At 39.9% G+C, this 16,507-nt stretch overlaps 1 protein-coding gene across 9 annotated transcripts in view; it reads right to left on the bottom strand.

Annotated features, from left to right (window-relative positions):
- ATP2B2 (ATPase plasma membrane Ca2+ transporting 2) overlaps window positions 1-16,507 on the bottom strand; it is a 211,913-nt gene that overhangs the window by 72,837 nt on the left and 122,569 nt on the right. For 5 of the 9 annotated variants that reach the window (XM_069865493.1, XM_069865497.1, XM_069865498.1 and 2 more), the window contains exons 4-7: window positions 7,411-7,668; window positions 6,301-6,426; window positions 5,640-5,765; window positions 2,285-2,377 (exon numbers count right to left, since the gene is read on the bottom strand). In XM_069865493.1, coding sequence (XP_069721594.1) covers window positions 2,285-2,377; window positions 5,640-5,765; window positions 6,301-6,426; window positions 7,411-7,668 — 603 coding nt within the window. The remainder of the gene's footprint in view (window positions 1-2,284; window positions 2,378-5,639; window positions 5,766-6,300; window positions 6,427-7,410; window positions 7,669-16,507) is intronic. The other 4 variants (XM_069865496.1, XM_069865500.1, XM_069865501.1 and 1 more) reach the window with 1 other exon arrangement.

Genomic DNA, 16,507 nt, shown 5'->3' with positions numbered 1-16,507 from the left:
GTGAGTTCTAGCCCTCTCCATGCCAAGCCAGTCACACATTGCAAATCTATATATAGAAGGAAAAGTGACATCAAACATGTCTGAAGTGAATCATGACAAATTCTTTCACGCAGTGTAATATCAGAGCTAACGGACTAATAAAACCCAGGGTAACTATGAAAGAATCAACCTGATTGCACTGTCTCAAATAGGAAGTTTCAGATAATTCTTCTATGCGCTTACTGAATAATCTCACTTATAATTCAGAGCATACTTCAAAATACATTAAAACTGCAAATTGCTCTGCAGGAATTGAACATGAGGGGACCTATGCCAGAACTGACAGAACTCACAGCAGATGTGAAGTATTTCAGCTGAGACACTTCTCTGAGTCTGGTATGATGTTTCTAAATCAGAATATAATTTTAACTATCGAGTACTCCAAGTATCAAATGTGGGGAAAAAAAAACCCAACAAGCAACAATCCAAGATGGAAATCCTGATTTAGGAACCAGGTGGGGCTCTACCCATCAATGATAAGCACTCCTTTCAAACCAGATTTGGGGTAAACAACCTCTAAACACCAATTGCAGCTTCTAGTATTTGCTTTTAAGAAACTGCCCTTTTCTAAATACACTACTTAAAAAATGGACAAAATGTCATGAATTACTATCTTTCTGTAACATTTTCTGATCTGCTCATAACCTTAACTTGTAAGCTTTTAAAAGTGGAACACATGGTCCATAGTTTTAATAAAGACACCATCAAACAATTATGTATTTAGTCTCAACTCCTGGAACGGTTGGACTCGATGATCCAGTGGGTCTCTTCCAACCTGGTTATTCTGTGATTCTGTGAATCCAACAGAACCCATAATAGTTCCTTTGAGACAGCAGGTAACAAATCAGCTGTGTCACAAACCTAACTGAATTTATCACTGTAATGCCAGTGATGGGAAAGAAACCCACTTCTTTTGCGTCAACCGTATATTGACAACTCAGATAATAACATTTTATTTAAATGGGTAGGTGTTGCTATTCAAGTAACAAGCAATGGCATTCCTGAGCTAAGTATTTACTCAAGTATATAGCATCTTTCCTTATTTGAAGGTACCTTCTGCTTAGAGGTATTACAGATTTGGTAAAAACGCTTGTTTGCAGTCATATCTCAGGGAGAATTCTCAGGCACTATTGGAAAAACTTATTTTGATCCAGGTTGAAAAAATACCTATATGACCTTAGTCTCCTTGCTTTAGAACTTTGTTTCCTTCCTCTCTCCCCTCCAAAGCATCTACATTCTAAGTGCTATCTAACTCCTCATCACTGCTGACTACAACAATGCATAGTATGAACAGAAACCAGACTGTGGCCATTTCCCAGACGATTCCAAACCCATCTGATCTAACTCTGCTTGCCAAGTGTCTGTTCTCTGAACACAAAGTCAGATAAGCTGAACTGCAGAAAATGTCTCCTGCCCATGCTGATCAAAGATCTGCTGAATTAATTAAACTGCCTCACCTCAAAAGAGTTCAGAGCAAAAGTATGCCCAAAAAAATGACTTCTACGCTTTGTGCACTGCAGAGAACCGAGTGCATGTCTCTCAGCTCTGAACAGGGACAGTAACTTATTTCTGGTGGGGGAGAAGAGGACAGAAAGCCACATGCTTCAGACACTGATTTAATATCCCTTGGAACTAATTTTCTGTATTAAGTTTAGACATTAAGACCAAATACAACAGATATTTACCCAGCAACTAAAACTTGCTAACAGAGAGACCAGGTTACAAAAACTTTGGACTCATTTCTGCATCTCACTGAGCACTGGTTTCATCCAGCCAAGCACTTCAGCAGATGCTTAACTCAGTACCCAGTAACTTGCATGGCTCAGCATAAACGTCTGAAGAAAAGAAGATATAAACCATTTACCACGGTGTTCTCTTTCAGACTTGTGCTGACAAATGTGTAAATAAAGAGCTTTGCAGTGAAGCTTCATGTACGGGTCACTCAAAAGTTTTGAAAGTAGCCTTACTTAACTGTTCCTTTTAACTACAGTTTTAATTAAAGGCAAGTAGACCATAATTCCTACTTCTCCCTCTCTCGTGCTTAATTCTGTGTCAGTAAAGACAGTAAGTCGCAGCATCTTTGTGGCATCTCTTATAAGTAACTACAGAGTTTATGGAGCAGGATCTCTCAGAGGGTAATCACATGCACATACAACATCTGTGCAGCTCTGAACAGGAAGAGAGAATCTCATACAGTCAGGAAAGAAATCTATCAAATAAAACACACTAGGTGTTCTTGACCTACCATTGACTAAGCTGGCATTTGCATTATCGGTAGCATTTGCACCTGCTGCACCATCTGTAGCTGAAGGAGGGTGGGAGGAGGGATGGGAAGAATCTACTGAGCAACAATGGATAAAAAAAAAGAATAAATAATAATAGTAACATGAACAAATGCACATGACAAAACAAAAGACATTTATGGAATACCATGGCTTTGTTTTCTCCAAAATTAATGTTTTAAATTAATTAACATAACTTTTAAAAGCAAAATGTTATTACAAAGTAAGGACAAAAAACTCATATATGGAGTAATCATACTAAGAGTTAAATAAACAGACACTAAAGATATTTAATAAAGTTAACAAAGTTGGTGAGAACTGATTGTACACAGTACTATGTATGCTGCTTTGGTTTTCAGGTGTAATTTTTTTACTTTAATTGAAGTCTTATGCAAATATTAAAACGATTGAAATATTTCCCTTGAGTTAATGAATTTATGCAATTTATGGGTAGTTTCAAGATACATAGCATACTACATAGTACAGACAACATTACATATTTTTTATTTTACGCAGTGGTTCATATTATGATGCGTTATTGCTGACATATCCCAGTCCCACATGGGCTCAACCTCCGTCCTGCTGTAACCTAGTTAATAAGCGCTTTGATCTGAACAGAAACATTAAGCTTTTCAATATTGCATGTGGAAATGCAGAAGACATACAGAATCTTGGCAAATATAGCCTTGAAGAGAATAATGGGTTACTTAAATCCAAATAACAGACATTAAATAACTATCTTTTTATGATAAAAAAAGTACTAGAAAAGAAAATGCTCTTTTTGTTTTCAGCAATCATCTGCATTGGAGAGACATGGGTCAAGCAATCCTTCCTAACAGGAAGGTGAAAAACTCAAAGACGGTTTTATTATGGTTTTTAATATGAGAGAAAATTCATCTCTACAAATACCAGATACTGTAAGCTTTGTGTTGTTTTTGTTGGTTAATGGCTCACAACAGAACACAAGTCCTGTGATGAATCCTGATTGAGACTCTTGTGCTTCCTCAGTACTTGGCCTGTAGCAACTGTTTCACGCTGTACTGGTTTGTTATTCAAGAAAAATGGTCTTGTTTTATTTACAAACAGCAAATTGGGAGAAGAAAATAAACAGCATACGGATTTAAAAACACACTCTGTGTTAACTGCATTCATGAAAATTTCAATTGTAAATTTGATTACCATGATTGGTAATAACTTAAATTGTTTTGGTTCCTCATGCTTATTTTTCATTCCATTTGGATACTCAGTAACCAGCACAGCATGAACCGCGAGCAGCAAATCATGCATCCCAACATTTAATATACCATAATTTACTTGTGGAGAATAACTGATTGCCCAAACCTAACACTAAGATTTGCAACACCAAGAACGCGTGCACACCTAAATGTTTGCCATGAACAATCCTGTTGATTTGGAATTATTCTTCAATTTAACTGGACTGATTCAGAGATAATTATTTTAATCACAGTTCAACCCTGATTGACACCAAAGCTTGCTGGCTAAAAGCCTGGTCCTCTCATTTGATGCAGTGCAGTTCTTACTCTACCTGGAAGCTGATGTCCATCCTCCTGTTTCACACCTGCATGGTCATTGTTACAAAATGTTAACGAGTGATAGAAGCAAACCCACAGCAGACCAAAACAAACACTGATGACCGATAGAATTTCAGAGTCACAGGTTCATAGAGGAGAGCAGATAACTCGAGTGTGGGCCTCAATCTGCGCTCAGCCCGCCCTCTGCAGACAGCACAGAGCTGTGAGCAACACCAGAAACACGGCACTGAAGCTACACTCAGTTAGAGCGAGTCTCACAGAACCAGCCCTTACGCACCATTGCCAGAATCTCTGTCATCACCACCGTGCAGTGCGTTACTCTGCTCTCTCGGAATTCCCTCTCTCTTTCAAGGCTATCCACATGGAAACACGAAAAATCGCCAGTGTACTGAGCAAAATAATACACAGAGAAGGCCACCCCAGTGAAACAAAGGACCTCAGGGCAGGCAGCTCCCACTGCCGAACCGGTCCTGAGGTTGCTTCTTCTCATCTACCATGTCCTCAGATGCTGTCACAACAGATGCTGCCAGATCCTGACAGGTCTGTGTCTGGATGTTGCCTTTCTCCTAGTGACAGCAAGATCAGACTCCAAGAAACTGTTCAAAATCAGTCTGAGAGAGTTTTCCTTTGGGAAGTTTGGTCTTTCTCCTTTTGATGATCCTAGAAGTGACCGTGCCTAGCAGGTATTGCTCAGAAATGAAAGGGTAAACTGTCTTGCATCAAGTAAAAAGAGTTTTCCTCAGAGTGACATGGAGTCAAGTGCAAACACTTGAACATGTTCAGAAATGGAAACTGTAGCTCAAGAAAACCATTTGAATTTGGCCTTCCCATCTGCAACTGCAAATTAAAAGGATGGAAATGGAAAAGGTGGAATCACATTGCCTGACAGATACTAAGATGTTCATTAAACTATAAGTAAACATTGCTGTTAACAATGAAAACTACTAAAAACAGTGGAAATGTCATTAAAGAATGTATTAACTGACCCTTAACTACATCAGAAAAGTAAATATTCTTAGAACAAACTTGGAAGAAAACTCTGAAAGTAGACTTAAACAATTTACAAGACTGTATGAACAAAAACTGGAAAGGACACACATGTTTCTGCTTAGTGTGCAACCCATAAATTATCAATTCCTTATGACATCACACCATGATAAGGTGGGAAGTCTGAAGAGATGGCTTGATTTCATGAACTGATACAGGGAAAAGTTAAACTCTGTTAACATTTACTGCCACTTTCTTGTCTTTCTCTATTCTTAGTTTGACCTTTCCACCTTAACAAGTCAAAATGCCTCTGCAGTCCATCACTGACATCACCCAGCTAGGCTAGCAGAAAGCCTCAGATTAGCTTTATTTATTTATTTATTTCATTTTGAAGCTCAAAGACATTTCCATGGCCAAGTTGTTCTTTTCTGAAAATGATATTACATAGATGTAAATGCACAAGAGCAAAACCTTAGCAAATTTTAGGTGAGCATGGATATATGCAAAGAAGACATGGCAATGGGAGTATGTCCATGTACTCCCTTGCATTTAATTATGCACTGAGCCTGCAATTTCACATGGGAAAAACATCTTGTTATCCAATTTATTTATTGGTTAACAGCTTTTGCTGTTTTTCTGTGTGACATGTAATGACAAAAATGTAAACAAAAAAGGCAGTTTCAAAAATTGCGTTTATTTCTCAAGAACTGAGGAGAGTTCTGCCTACACAAAGCCCAAGAGCCTTCTTTGGAGCAGCCTTACGTGTTGTGAAACTTACCTTTCTTATCTTTCTTTTCTTCTTCTTCTCCTCCAGCACCCAGCAGTGTAAAGATTATGCCCGTCTGAGAATTCACACCAACAGCAGTTACAAGCATTCGTCCAGAGCCTTCCATGACGTGAGTACCTGAAAATATGCAACTGAAGTCATATATAGCTAAAAAAATTAAAAGAACTATTAAATATTTTATGCAAGACTTTCACTATAGTACCAAGAGAGATATGTTACACTTCATAATTCTATACAGAGGCCAGTATAATTACACACCAAAAATCCCTATTTTTGTATATTATTCTAGTACGCACCGAAGGAAGTGTTTAAGGAGACTTTAAAAGGCTTTGAAATTTAATGGTTAAATTAAAACCAACATACAATTAATTGAAACAATGGTTATTTCCCTCAGTGATACTTCCCTTTTCTTCTAGAAATGTTTCTTTAGTTTCTCAATTTATAAAGCAAGTACAATGATCAGAAATAATTGCACACCAGTGAAAACCAGAGTGTGGCTTCGGTGTGACAGAGACACAGGCCAGTGGCTGTGCTTAAAAGATCAGTTGTATCTGCTCTACCAAAACCTGATGGCATGGAAAATCAAACTAAACCAAACCACGAACAAAGCAGTGCATAAAAAAGAACTCAGCAAGAACTGAAGCAGATTTACCTGACAGCAGCATTGGGTCTTTGTCAACAGATTTGCGGACTTGGTCTGACTCTCCGGTTAAAGAACTTTCATCAATTTTAAGATCATTTCCTTGAATAAATATCCCATCGGCAGGCAGAAGATCACCTGTCAGTGAGAACACGGTAAGGAAAACCACAGTGGTCCAGTGAGATTGTTTTTATGATTACATAATGATTTTTATTACACAATCACAATTAACAATTATGACATTTAAACGTGGAATTAAAGAAAAGGTGAAAGAGTAACTGCCTTATCAGTCCGTATCAGCGATAATATTGCAATCCTATAGGGAAGGCCCTTTGCAAATCTTTTTTTGCCTAATGCTATCCCGAAATCAGAACGTATCACATTTAACATATGACAAAAGTAACACTCAGTGAGATTTGGCAGGTGGAGTACTCTTTGCAACAAGACACAAAGGTTTCTCTGTCAGCCTTCATAGGAAGTGGCTCATGCTGCCCTTTTGCCTTCTCCTCCCAGGAAGCCCTTAGCTGAGTCCAGGAGAGACTTCATGGTTGGCAGAACAGGCATTCTGCTGGAATTATCTTGTTCAGTCAAATACAGAATACACAGAGTTCCTGCAAAGGTCTCCCTGGGCAGTGGAGCAGAGGGCTTTCCCTACGGCATGTAACTGTAAGGCAACCACCTCCGAGAAGCTCCCGATGTGGGAGGATGTGCAGGATCCACAGCTCTGGAGCAGCCTCTGAGCTGGGGTGAACACAGAGGCACAACTCCCTTCCACAGAGCAGTTAAAAATACTCCCTTTCATTCCTAACTGGACAGGACTCAAAAATTCCAAACAGTGTAATCCTCCATGAAAGAGAACTACCTTTGTGTGAGCAGTCCTTGTCAGTGAAATGAAGCTAAGATCGCAAAACCAAAATTCATTACCTACTGCAATTTTATAGCAAGTATCTTGGGTTTTCCTTTTCCCCTAAGAGCCCGCTTGTTATCTCACCATGGACAGCAACAACAACACAGAATTCTCTACCTTTTAAATCACTTCCAGTGAAGTGAATCTATTCTGCTAGAAAGGGAAGGAGAACAAGTGAAGTTCAGATGAGTAGTCATCCAGTTGAGAAAACTTACCATATTTCACCTGTGCGATGTCACCAACCACAATCTCTGCCACTGGGATCTGGATGACCTGCCCCCCTCGGACAACAGTGAATTTCTGTTCCTGCTCAATACGGCTTTGAAGTCCACGGAACTGCTTCTCCTTGCTCCAGTCATTGAAGGCAGTGACAAGTACCACACAGATAACTGAAAGCAGGATGGCAGCACCCTCAATCCAGCCAGCTTCAGCCTCCCCTTCATCTTCAGCTCCTCCTGTTGCAGTACCACATCCTGCAAAGACAGCATTAACCATCGTTCAGTCAAGCAAAGATTGCGTTTAGCACAGAAGGAAAATTTGCTGTGAAACACCAACCAGGTTAAAGAACAGAATTGCTCTTTGAAGTACTGTCTGCTAAATAAGGCATGGCAGAAGACAGGAAAGGGAGAAATAAAGATGTCTGAGGAAAACAGAAAGAAAACAAACCCATAGAAATGTTAGCTGTTTTAATTTTTCTACCTAACAAGCTATCCTTTGTAAACACACGCTAAACAAATGGAAAAAGAAGGCACCAATCCTGTTACATAATAGGAGTGCTGATAGCTTCACCTGAGCTGTCAGCCTTCCCAGAAATAAGGAGGGCTTACTAAGAGTGGCAAGAAGGACTACAACGAGTAACATCAATCAACAGAAAGCAGGAACATTAAATTAAGATGAAAGAAAACCGATTATTTTTGATCATGAAACATGTTATGGAATATTAAGTAAAAATAATAGCCTAATATGAATTCATTATTCTTCCCTGCAGAGAAATACAGTGGCATGCTTCTGGAACAGGAAGTACATTATTTTATGAAGGAAAACATTTTAAAAAATGCATTCTATGTATTAATGCTGAAGTGTTAATTCTGGATTGTTTCATATACATCTGCTACTTATTTATTTCAAAGCCGCATGCAACTAAAATTTATTTAAATTTCCTAGATAGCAGTCACAAAATAAAAGTAATCTCAGTCTCCTCCTGAAAAGAGACTGAGGGAGGAAAGAAATCTCTTTCTCATGAGGTACTGAATGAAGTAGGCATTTGACATCACTCTTACCCATCTTACCCACCTAGCAGGGAATTTAACAACTTGGCAACCGTGTTGTTTCCATCTGTGACTAAAGTTTAATTTTGGTATATTCACCACCTGTCACTAGAAGGAATTAACAAGCAATTTGATTTCTATTTTTGAGTTACTAAGATTTCCCTGTAACATAAGCACCATAATTCATCAACCAGCTTAGAAATCACTCTTGCAAATGAACTGCAACAAAGTTACCCGGAGTCGAAGGAAGAAAGACAAGACTCAACCCCCAAAAACAGAATTCTTTCTTATATACTTAAGGAAACCAATTTTATTTTCCTTCTGCCATTATATCACACAGGATCTTCTAGAAACTCAATATAGACTTTTACGAACTTACAGGAAGAAACTGTCTGCATTCATAGGAGAATAAATCCACATATTTCTTAAGTATACACTTATACTGACTGTCCTCCTTATTGTAGCACCCAGAGTGACACAGTGCCGACTATACGGACAGGAGGAAAATAAGAAATATAATTAAGACACATATGCCCAAGTAGCAAAATATAGCTTAAAGCATCTAACGTTTATTAAGAACGTTCATTTAAGTGTTAAAAAAATTGTGTTTCGGTCTAAGACTGCTGCCATGCTTTCACAACAGAGTATTCAGTTCCCAAAAATTTTGGGAAACAAAAGTTTTGTTTTGATAACAGAAGTTACCAAAAAATATGCCTGACATTTTACTGAGAGGCACAGACTGGAAGCATCACAAAAGAAGTTTTAATATGCACATGATTCATGGCAGGGTTTTAGTCCAAGACAGCGAATTGTGAAGTACTCATTTAAAATTCTCTTTAACATAGGACCTATCTGTCAGAAAATTCCATTTCAAAGCAGTCAATGAGTTTTTAATATGAAGCCATTTTCTACCATAACTGTGAACATACGCCGTGTGTGTGTCACTCCCTAAAGTCTCATCCTGATGAGACAGAAAATGCAAACTCAGTTTGAAACTGAGATGGCACAGATTTGACCACAAGTCAGGAATGTAAAGGGCTGTAACTCCTGTGGCATAGCAAAAGCAGCTGAAATCATTAAGTGGGTTGGCTTATTCCGAAGAAGCATACAGGAAGATACAGGTGAGCCAAACTCCTCACAGAGAAGCAGAAGGACCTGAAAGCAGGGCCTTTATACACTTTATACAGCCAGAAATACAACAAGGAGACACAAGCTTTCACAAGCTTGTGAAAGGAGAACAGAATTTTAAAAGCTTAACATTAGAGCAGAAATGGGTCAGCAAAGACTGTTGGGAAAGTTTTTGATAGAAGAAAGACGAAAGGAAGATTGAATCCAAAAGTAAAGAGGATTCAGGGGGAAAAAAAAAAAAAAAAAAAAGAGTGGGAAAGTCATTTAAACCAGCACACATAAGTCCATCTGAAGTCACGGCGACCTGGGTTTCCCTCGTTTTGGTTTGAGGAAAGGCAAAACAAGGAAAAGGCCACAAATAGCCAGACTGCATCATCTGACAGATCACCTGGCTCGTGTCCCGTGGGACGCTGGAGGGCTTTTAAGGTCACAGACACCATTCCAAGCCTCATTTCTCGTAATATCTACAAAATCTGGGCAAATACAGAAAGAAGCACACAAGCACCATATCTCTTTAAGATTCCAAATCGTTATGAGGAGATTTTTAAAGCTGCTTTGAAGAGGATAACGATTATAATTACAAACCATACAGTCTTGAGCTGCAGCACAGTAATTTTTAAATCAGAAGAAGCGTATTTTTAAAAATCTGAGAACATCTGTATCCTTAAGCCCCAACCTACAGCACATACCTCTCAGCTACTCATTTCAACCTACACATTTCTATTTTTAAGCTGAGAATACCTTGTGGTATTTAAATTCCCTAGGAAAATCTCATAACACCCCCAGAGACAATTTTTTTAGTGACTCAAACGGGTTTTGTCATCAGAAAGACAACAGTTCCCATAAGAAAAACTTTTTATTTCATCACTCTCTGTAAAGACATTTTTGCTCAGCTACAACTCCAGCACTGATGTTATTAAAGCAAACTGAGCAGCTCTCAGTCACAGCTTTTCCATTAGCAGAGCCGGGCTCCTGTTACTAACATCATAAGTGTTGTTACTTACTTTATCAAACATATTCAGTTGTGAGGAAAAGAACAGTAACAAAAAATTATGCAATAAATACCATAAACTTCCCTCCTTAACAAGATTTTTAAGCTGTAACAGATACTGTAGTATTTATTTTTATAAATTCCTTCATTTGCTACAAAAACAGTCCTAAAGGCGTTGCCAGTTGGTGATGATCCAGCAGCTGCTGGGACATCACCTCCAGCAAGGGCCCAGCACCAGTCAGCGAGGGCACGGGCTGGTGGAGCTCAGCATCGGGGCAGAGCCACAGCAACAGGGCAGAAACTACCAGAACTTCATAAGTGAAGAGTCCTTCACTTATACTCTCCAAGGACTTAGTCAACCATTAAACACATTTTCTAGTTGCTTGCAGTCAGTCAGTCTAGGTTCTCAAGAAACACGTCTGTTTCTGTGACCGGCCCCGCAGGGATTTGCCAACAGCAGATATTGATATCGCACACACTTCAGGAGTGGGGTGCTTACATGTTCACCAAGAGTGACTCTTTGATTTGGAAGCAATGTTGGAATTCCTTGCCCTGGGATACATCAGTTCATTACATAAGGTCTCAGGGCTAGGAGGAGAGAAGAGAAGAATCAAAATCCTGTCCCTGTAGGCTGGTTATGCAACTGTCAGCTTCAGAGCCCACTATTAAATATTTACACAGTTCTGACATATTCACGCAAGGAAACAAATCTGTAAGCCCTAAAAGCATATATATATATTAACACATTGCTCAGCCCGAACACAAACACTAGTGAGCAGAGCAATTTTAAAATACTCACACAGCCTCACAAAATGAACTGTGTCAGGTAAGAGTCTCCTGACTGGCACCTCCAAGGAAATGCATTTCAGAAAGACCAGTCAAAGGAATGGGGTCCTAGCTCCACCAGAGGCAAAGAAGAGAACAGGATCATACCAGTGTTTCCATAATGTTAATATTCTGTTTTGTTTCCTTATGATGCCACAGAGCAGAGAAAGACCAAGACGAGAATTCTAATCACAGGCCCTGTTTTAGGGTTTGCAAGGGAAAAGCTTGCCATCCATTTGCTATGGTGTTACTGTATATTGCTCAAAGCAGTAAAGAGCCACATATTCAAAAGGTAAACCACAACTGTCAGGTCTGAGAATCAGACCTTGAAAGTTGTGCTCTGTCTCTGTTAATGAGAGTTCAAGGGCAGTTACTCAACAGTGCTTGCAAGGTTGTGTCCTGCTGGGTTTTAGTCACAGAATTAAAACTGCTAGAGAATCACTTCCTGGAAAATATGGGGGAGTATTTTACATTCCTTCCCAAAGTTCTAACTCTACCTCATGTCCCCAGCCGAGAGTTAAGTCGTGCCTGGCAACCTGGAAACCTATCTAATGTATCTAAATGCAGCCCAGTTTGGTCAATGACCTACACATCTCTAACAAAGGGACGGTATCTATGGGACTTAATTTTTTGCAGTCCAACACAGATTTGTAGAAAACAGATGTAGGGCACTTTACATTATGAAACAATTATTTCATTTGCAAGTCCCATAGGACACAATGTTCACATTTTGCACTTTACAAGTTCTTAACATGTTGTTACTGAAGCCAGCTCAAGTCTTAAATGTACGTCATTCCCTATTGTCACTGACACCCAGCAATGAACCTGCTCCCTCAGCATGCTTTGTGCTGCAGAACGCCACAGAACGGAGAGTTTCGATACAGTCAAGCAAAGCCAGAGTAAAATCATTCATTGGATAAATGCTTGGCTCCCAAAAACTGATGTTCCACTTCATCCCATCTGTATTTTAGCAGTGATACATCTAATTTCTTTTTTGGCATCCATCAAGCATACAATACCATTTCCATACTTCTCTTAGAGTTTTCTGTTCTTGGGCTGAGAGAGATACTGGAATTGGGCTCTCTTTGCTAACTTTGAGTGTAAACCTATGTCTGCTTTCTTGTTGCTTCTTACAGAGATGCCAAATGCATGTTATTTCCAAATCTGTATTTCCAGATTTCCACATCGCAATAATAATATCAACTGACAAAATCACCCTCAAACCAGTATTGGATGAGGAGAATCTCTCTTGTTCTATCTCATTCCAAAAGTGATGGGTTCAAAGGAAACGGGAGAGTCAGAAAGACAGACAGACTGTATAGCCAGCCAGAAGAGTAGGAAATTAAGAATCAAGAAATTTGTAATGAAGAAGCTTCAGAAAACACAGTAATAACTAAATAAAATGTTAATGCAATTTTAAATACTCTAGAAGTAGATCACTTATAGGCATTTTAAAATATGGTAAAAATCAGGCATATTCTTTTCCTCGTCCCCTGTCACTGTTGTTTCTTCTGCATCCAGTAGGGACTGAATATTCTCCCTACTCCTCCTTTTACTGTTAACGTATTTATAGAAAGATTTTTTGTTATCTTTCACAGACTTAGCCAATTTGATTTCTAGTTGGGCCTCAGCCCTCCTCATTTTTTCCCTGCACAATCTCACTTCCTCCCTGTAGTTCACCCAAGATGCCTGTCCCTTCTTCCAAAGCTCACAGACCCTCCTCCTCTTTTTGATGTCTCTCAAGATCTCCCTACTCAACCAAGCTGGTTTTCTCGCCTGCCGGCTCCTTTTCCGGAGCATGGCGATGGCTTGCTGCTGAGCTGCTAGGATTTCCTTTTTGAAGAGCTCCCAGCCCTCGTGGGCTCCCCTGCCCTTAAGGACTGTCTCCCACGGGACTTTCCCAACCAGCCTTCTGAACAGTCCAAAGTCTGCCCTCTGGAAGTTTAATGTGGCTGTTCTGCTAATCCTCCTCTTCACCTCACCTAGAACTGAAAACCCTATCATCTCGTAATCGCTTTGTCCCAGGCGTCCTCCTACCACATCCCCCACAGGCCTTCACTGTTCACAAGCAGCGGGCCCAGGAGGGCACCCTCCCTTGTTGGCTCATTCACCAGTTGTGTGAGGAAGTTGTCTTCCACGCACTCCAGGAACCTCCTAGACTGCTTCATTTCTGCTGTATTGTACTTCCAATCCGGAAGACTGAAGTCTCCCACAAGGACAAGAGCTAGCAATCTTGAGACTGTCCCCAGTTGTTTATAGAAGAGCTCATCAGCTGCTTCTTCTGGTCTAGGTGTCAGACTCCCACCACAACATCCATCTTCTTGTGGGCCCCTCTGATTTTAACCCACAGGCACTCAGTTCCATCCTCACTGTAATCGAGCTCAAGGGTATCAAAGTCCTCTCTAACACAGAGGGCTACTCCGCCTCCTCTCCCACCCTTCCTGTCCCTCCTGAAAAGTTTATACCCCACCATAGCTGCACTCCAGTTATATGAGTCATCTCACCACGTTTCCATGATGGCAACAGTATCACAGTCTCCTTGCCCTACGACAGCTTCCAACTCCTCCTGCTTATTGCCCATGCTGTGTGCATTGGTGTAAATGCCCTTCAGCTGGGCTGGTGAGCCCTCGGCCCTCACATAAAGGTAACAGAGTTCATTCCCAATTGAATGGTCCTAGCAATAACTGACACCTCGGTGTCAGTTTCGTGTTTCATCAAAACACTTATAAAAACAATCACTTGAAAGTACTCTGAGACAAATGGGGTGGGGGTGCAGAATTCCAAATTTGTTCTAATTAAAGGCTAAAATGAAATTAAGTTATAAGTCAAATCTGGTTTTGTGTAATATTATGTTGCACCATACAAATGGCTGGCAGTCGCCAAAACCAAGGCCCGTGCTTACAGCCTGCAAACAGCCCGAAGACCCTGGAGATGGCAGTGAGATCTGCCTGCAATGCCAAGGGGTGATTAGTTGACACTGACAGCGAGGGTTACAAAACAGTTCAGCTGTTCCCTTGAACTTCTGAGATACACAAGAGATATAGAGATGTTTGCTAATTTCTATTGTTTTCAGCATCTGCAACAAAAGCCTGAGAACATTTGCAGTCCCTGCGCGGGGCTGGTTTGCTTCTGTACTGACCCAGCTCATGAGGCAGGACGGTAGTTAAGACTCAAACCACTGCAAAGGATTAAAATGAATTTTCCCATTTTCTACAATACATTTTGCATAATGGTAAGGACTTACAGAGACATTGGATTTTCAGTGTACCAAAGACACTACTTGGTGACATATTTAGTATGAAGTGTACACACACAGGCTGTGGAATTAGTTTTTCATTTTAACGTTGGCTTAACAACTGGGAGGGCTGGCAAGAGATTTACAGTTGTTTGTGCTATGCATTGCTGTGATTTTAGGAGATTTGTAGAATAACAATGCTGGCCTTACAAACTAGATTTTTATGCTGCTTACATTTATGTATTTTTAATGCAATTTATGTTATTGCATGTAAAATGCACTTTTTTTTTAAAAAAAAAAAAGGTTAAAACTGCCACAAAGAAGAGAGAATTAACTTTGTTCAGCTGACTCATCTCTGACATTTCTGATTCCTTCAATCATTAATCAAATACATTAAATGCATACTAATGAAACCTTGGGAGACATTTTTAGAGACAGGGAGACATACACACAGCACTTCCCTGTGGAAACCCTTTGTGCCCTGTGATCTCAAACTGGCCCTGCAAGACCCTCAGGATGCAGAAGTCTGTCAAAGCACTGATGGGCTTTCATTGCCATGTGAGTAGCCCAACTGAATTAAAATGCTAAGGAAAATGTCTGATGAAATCCTGGATATGAGCTGTATGGGTAACAAGAAGGTAAAATGGATAAATGCTGCATTATGATAGTTCATATTCAATTACACTCATTTCATCTCACTAAGAAGAAAATTAGCTGAATTCCTCAGAGGATGATTCAAGATTTTTACGTGGTTGCTTTCAATTAAGTTTAATTAAATTTGGTTAAAGTTCCTCAATAATTAGTGCTTTTACTTTCTTTAATTTTTTAAAACAACTGCTTAACCCCCACGGTCACTTGAACAAAGGGAGCACATGAGTGTTCCTTGGTTAAATGAAATCCTACATCACATGCAGGGCTCAGTTCTAATGGCGAGGTTACACAAATGATCAACGTTAATAAAGACGAGGAGAATGCAAACAGTATGTTTACATTTGGCAGGAACTGACTGTACTCTACCACTGAATTGAACAGTGCCGAGTCTGACTTCCAATAGCAGATGAGATGGTAGTGCTCCCGCAGAGCTAATCCTGCTCTTCGCTTCATATCCAACGTCTGCTTCCTGCCCAAATGCCACCTGTGTGCCTCTCCCACGCCAATATCTGTTTGCGTACACAAGAGTTTATTTCAAGGTTTCCACAGCAGGCATTTTATGTATTTATACAATTTAAGAATGAGATGATTTCATCAGAAAAATGTAACATTTCTAGAATACCCAGAGAAAAACAGATCAATCTACTAAGCCATTACACTTCTTGGAAAGAGGACATAATGAGCTTATCTTCTGGAAATAACAAAAAAAAGAAAAACGTTTGTTGGAGAGTGGGAAAAAAATTGTCCTGGAATTGGTTACTGAAGGAGTGAGAGATTCCAAACATTGGTTCTCTGAAAATACTAAAATGAGTGTAGTTGGGTCACAACTACTGGTAAAGAAGGTTTGGCAGGGGGCTGGTACTGGATGATCTTTGAGGTCCCTTCCAACCCAAACGGGTCTGTGACTCTGTGCGATGATGACTAGCACCCGCTGACTCAGCCCAGCAGGCTGACGATTGTGGTTGCATCCCTCAGTGGGAGGGAAATTCCTCTCCATGCCAAGAAACACACAGGAGCAGAAGACAAATTTCACAGGTGAATCTGAAGATAAACTGGTATAGGATTTTGACTTATTTGCATATCTAGGCAGCCGGGGGTATGAATTACCCTCAGGTAAAACAAAACAATAAAAAATCCCACAAAACCAATTTATGGGAAAGGTTAAAATCTCAGTAAGAAACTTGAGCTGTTTACACATGCAAATACAGAACAAT

The sequence above is a fragment of the Phaenicophaeus curvirostris genome, chromosome 11 (assembly GCF_032191515.1).
Source record: "Phaenicophaeus curvirostris isolate KB17595 chromosome 11, BPBGC_Pcur_1.0, whole genome shotgun sequence".
In the NCBI taxonomy this organism is placed as follows: domain Eukaryota; kingdom Metazoa; phylum Chordata; class Aves; order Cuculiformes; family Cuculidae; genus Phaenicophaeus; species Phaenicophaeus curvirostris.
The sequence above is the reverse complement of the archived record's forward strand: the minus strand, read 5'-3'. Positions and strand labels throughout refer to the sequence as shown.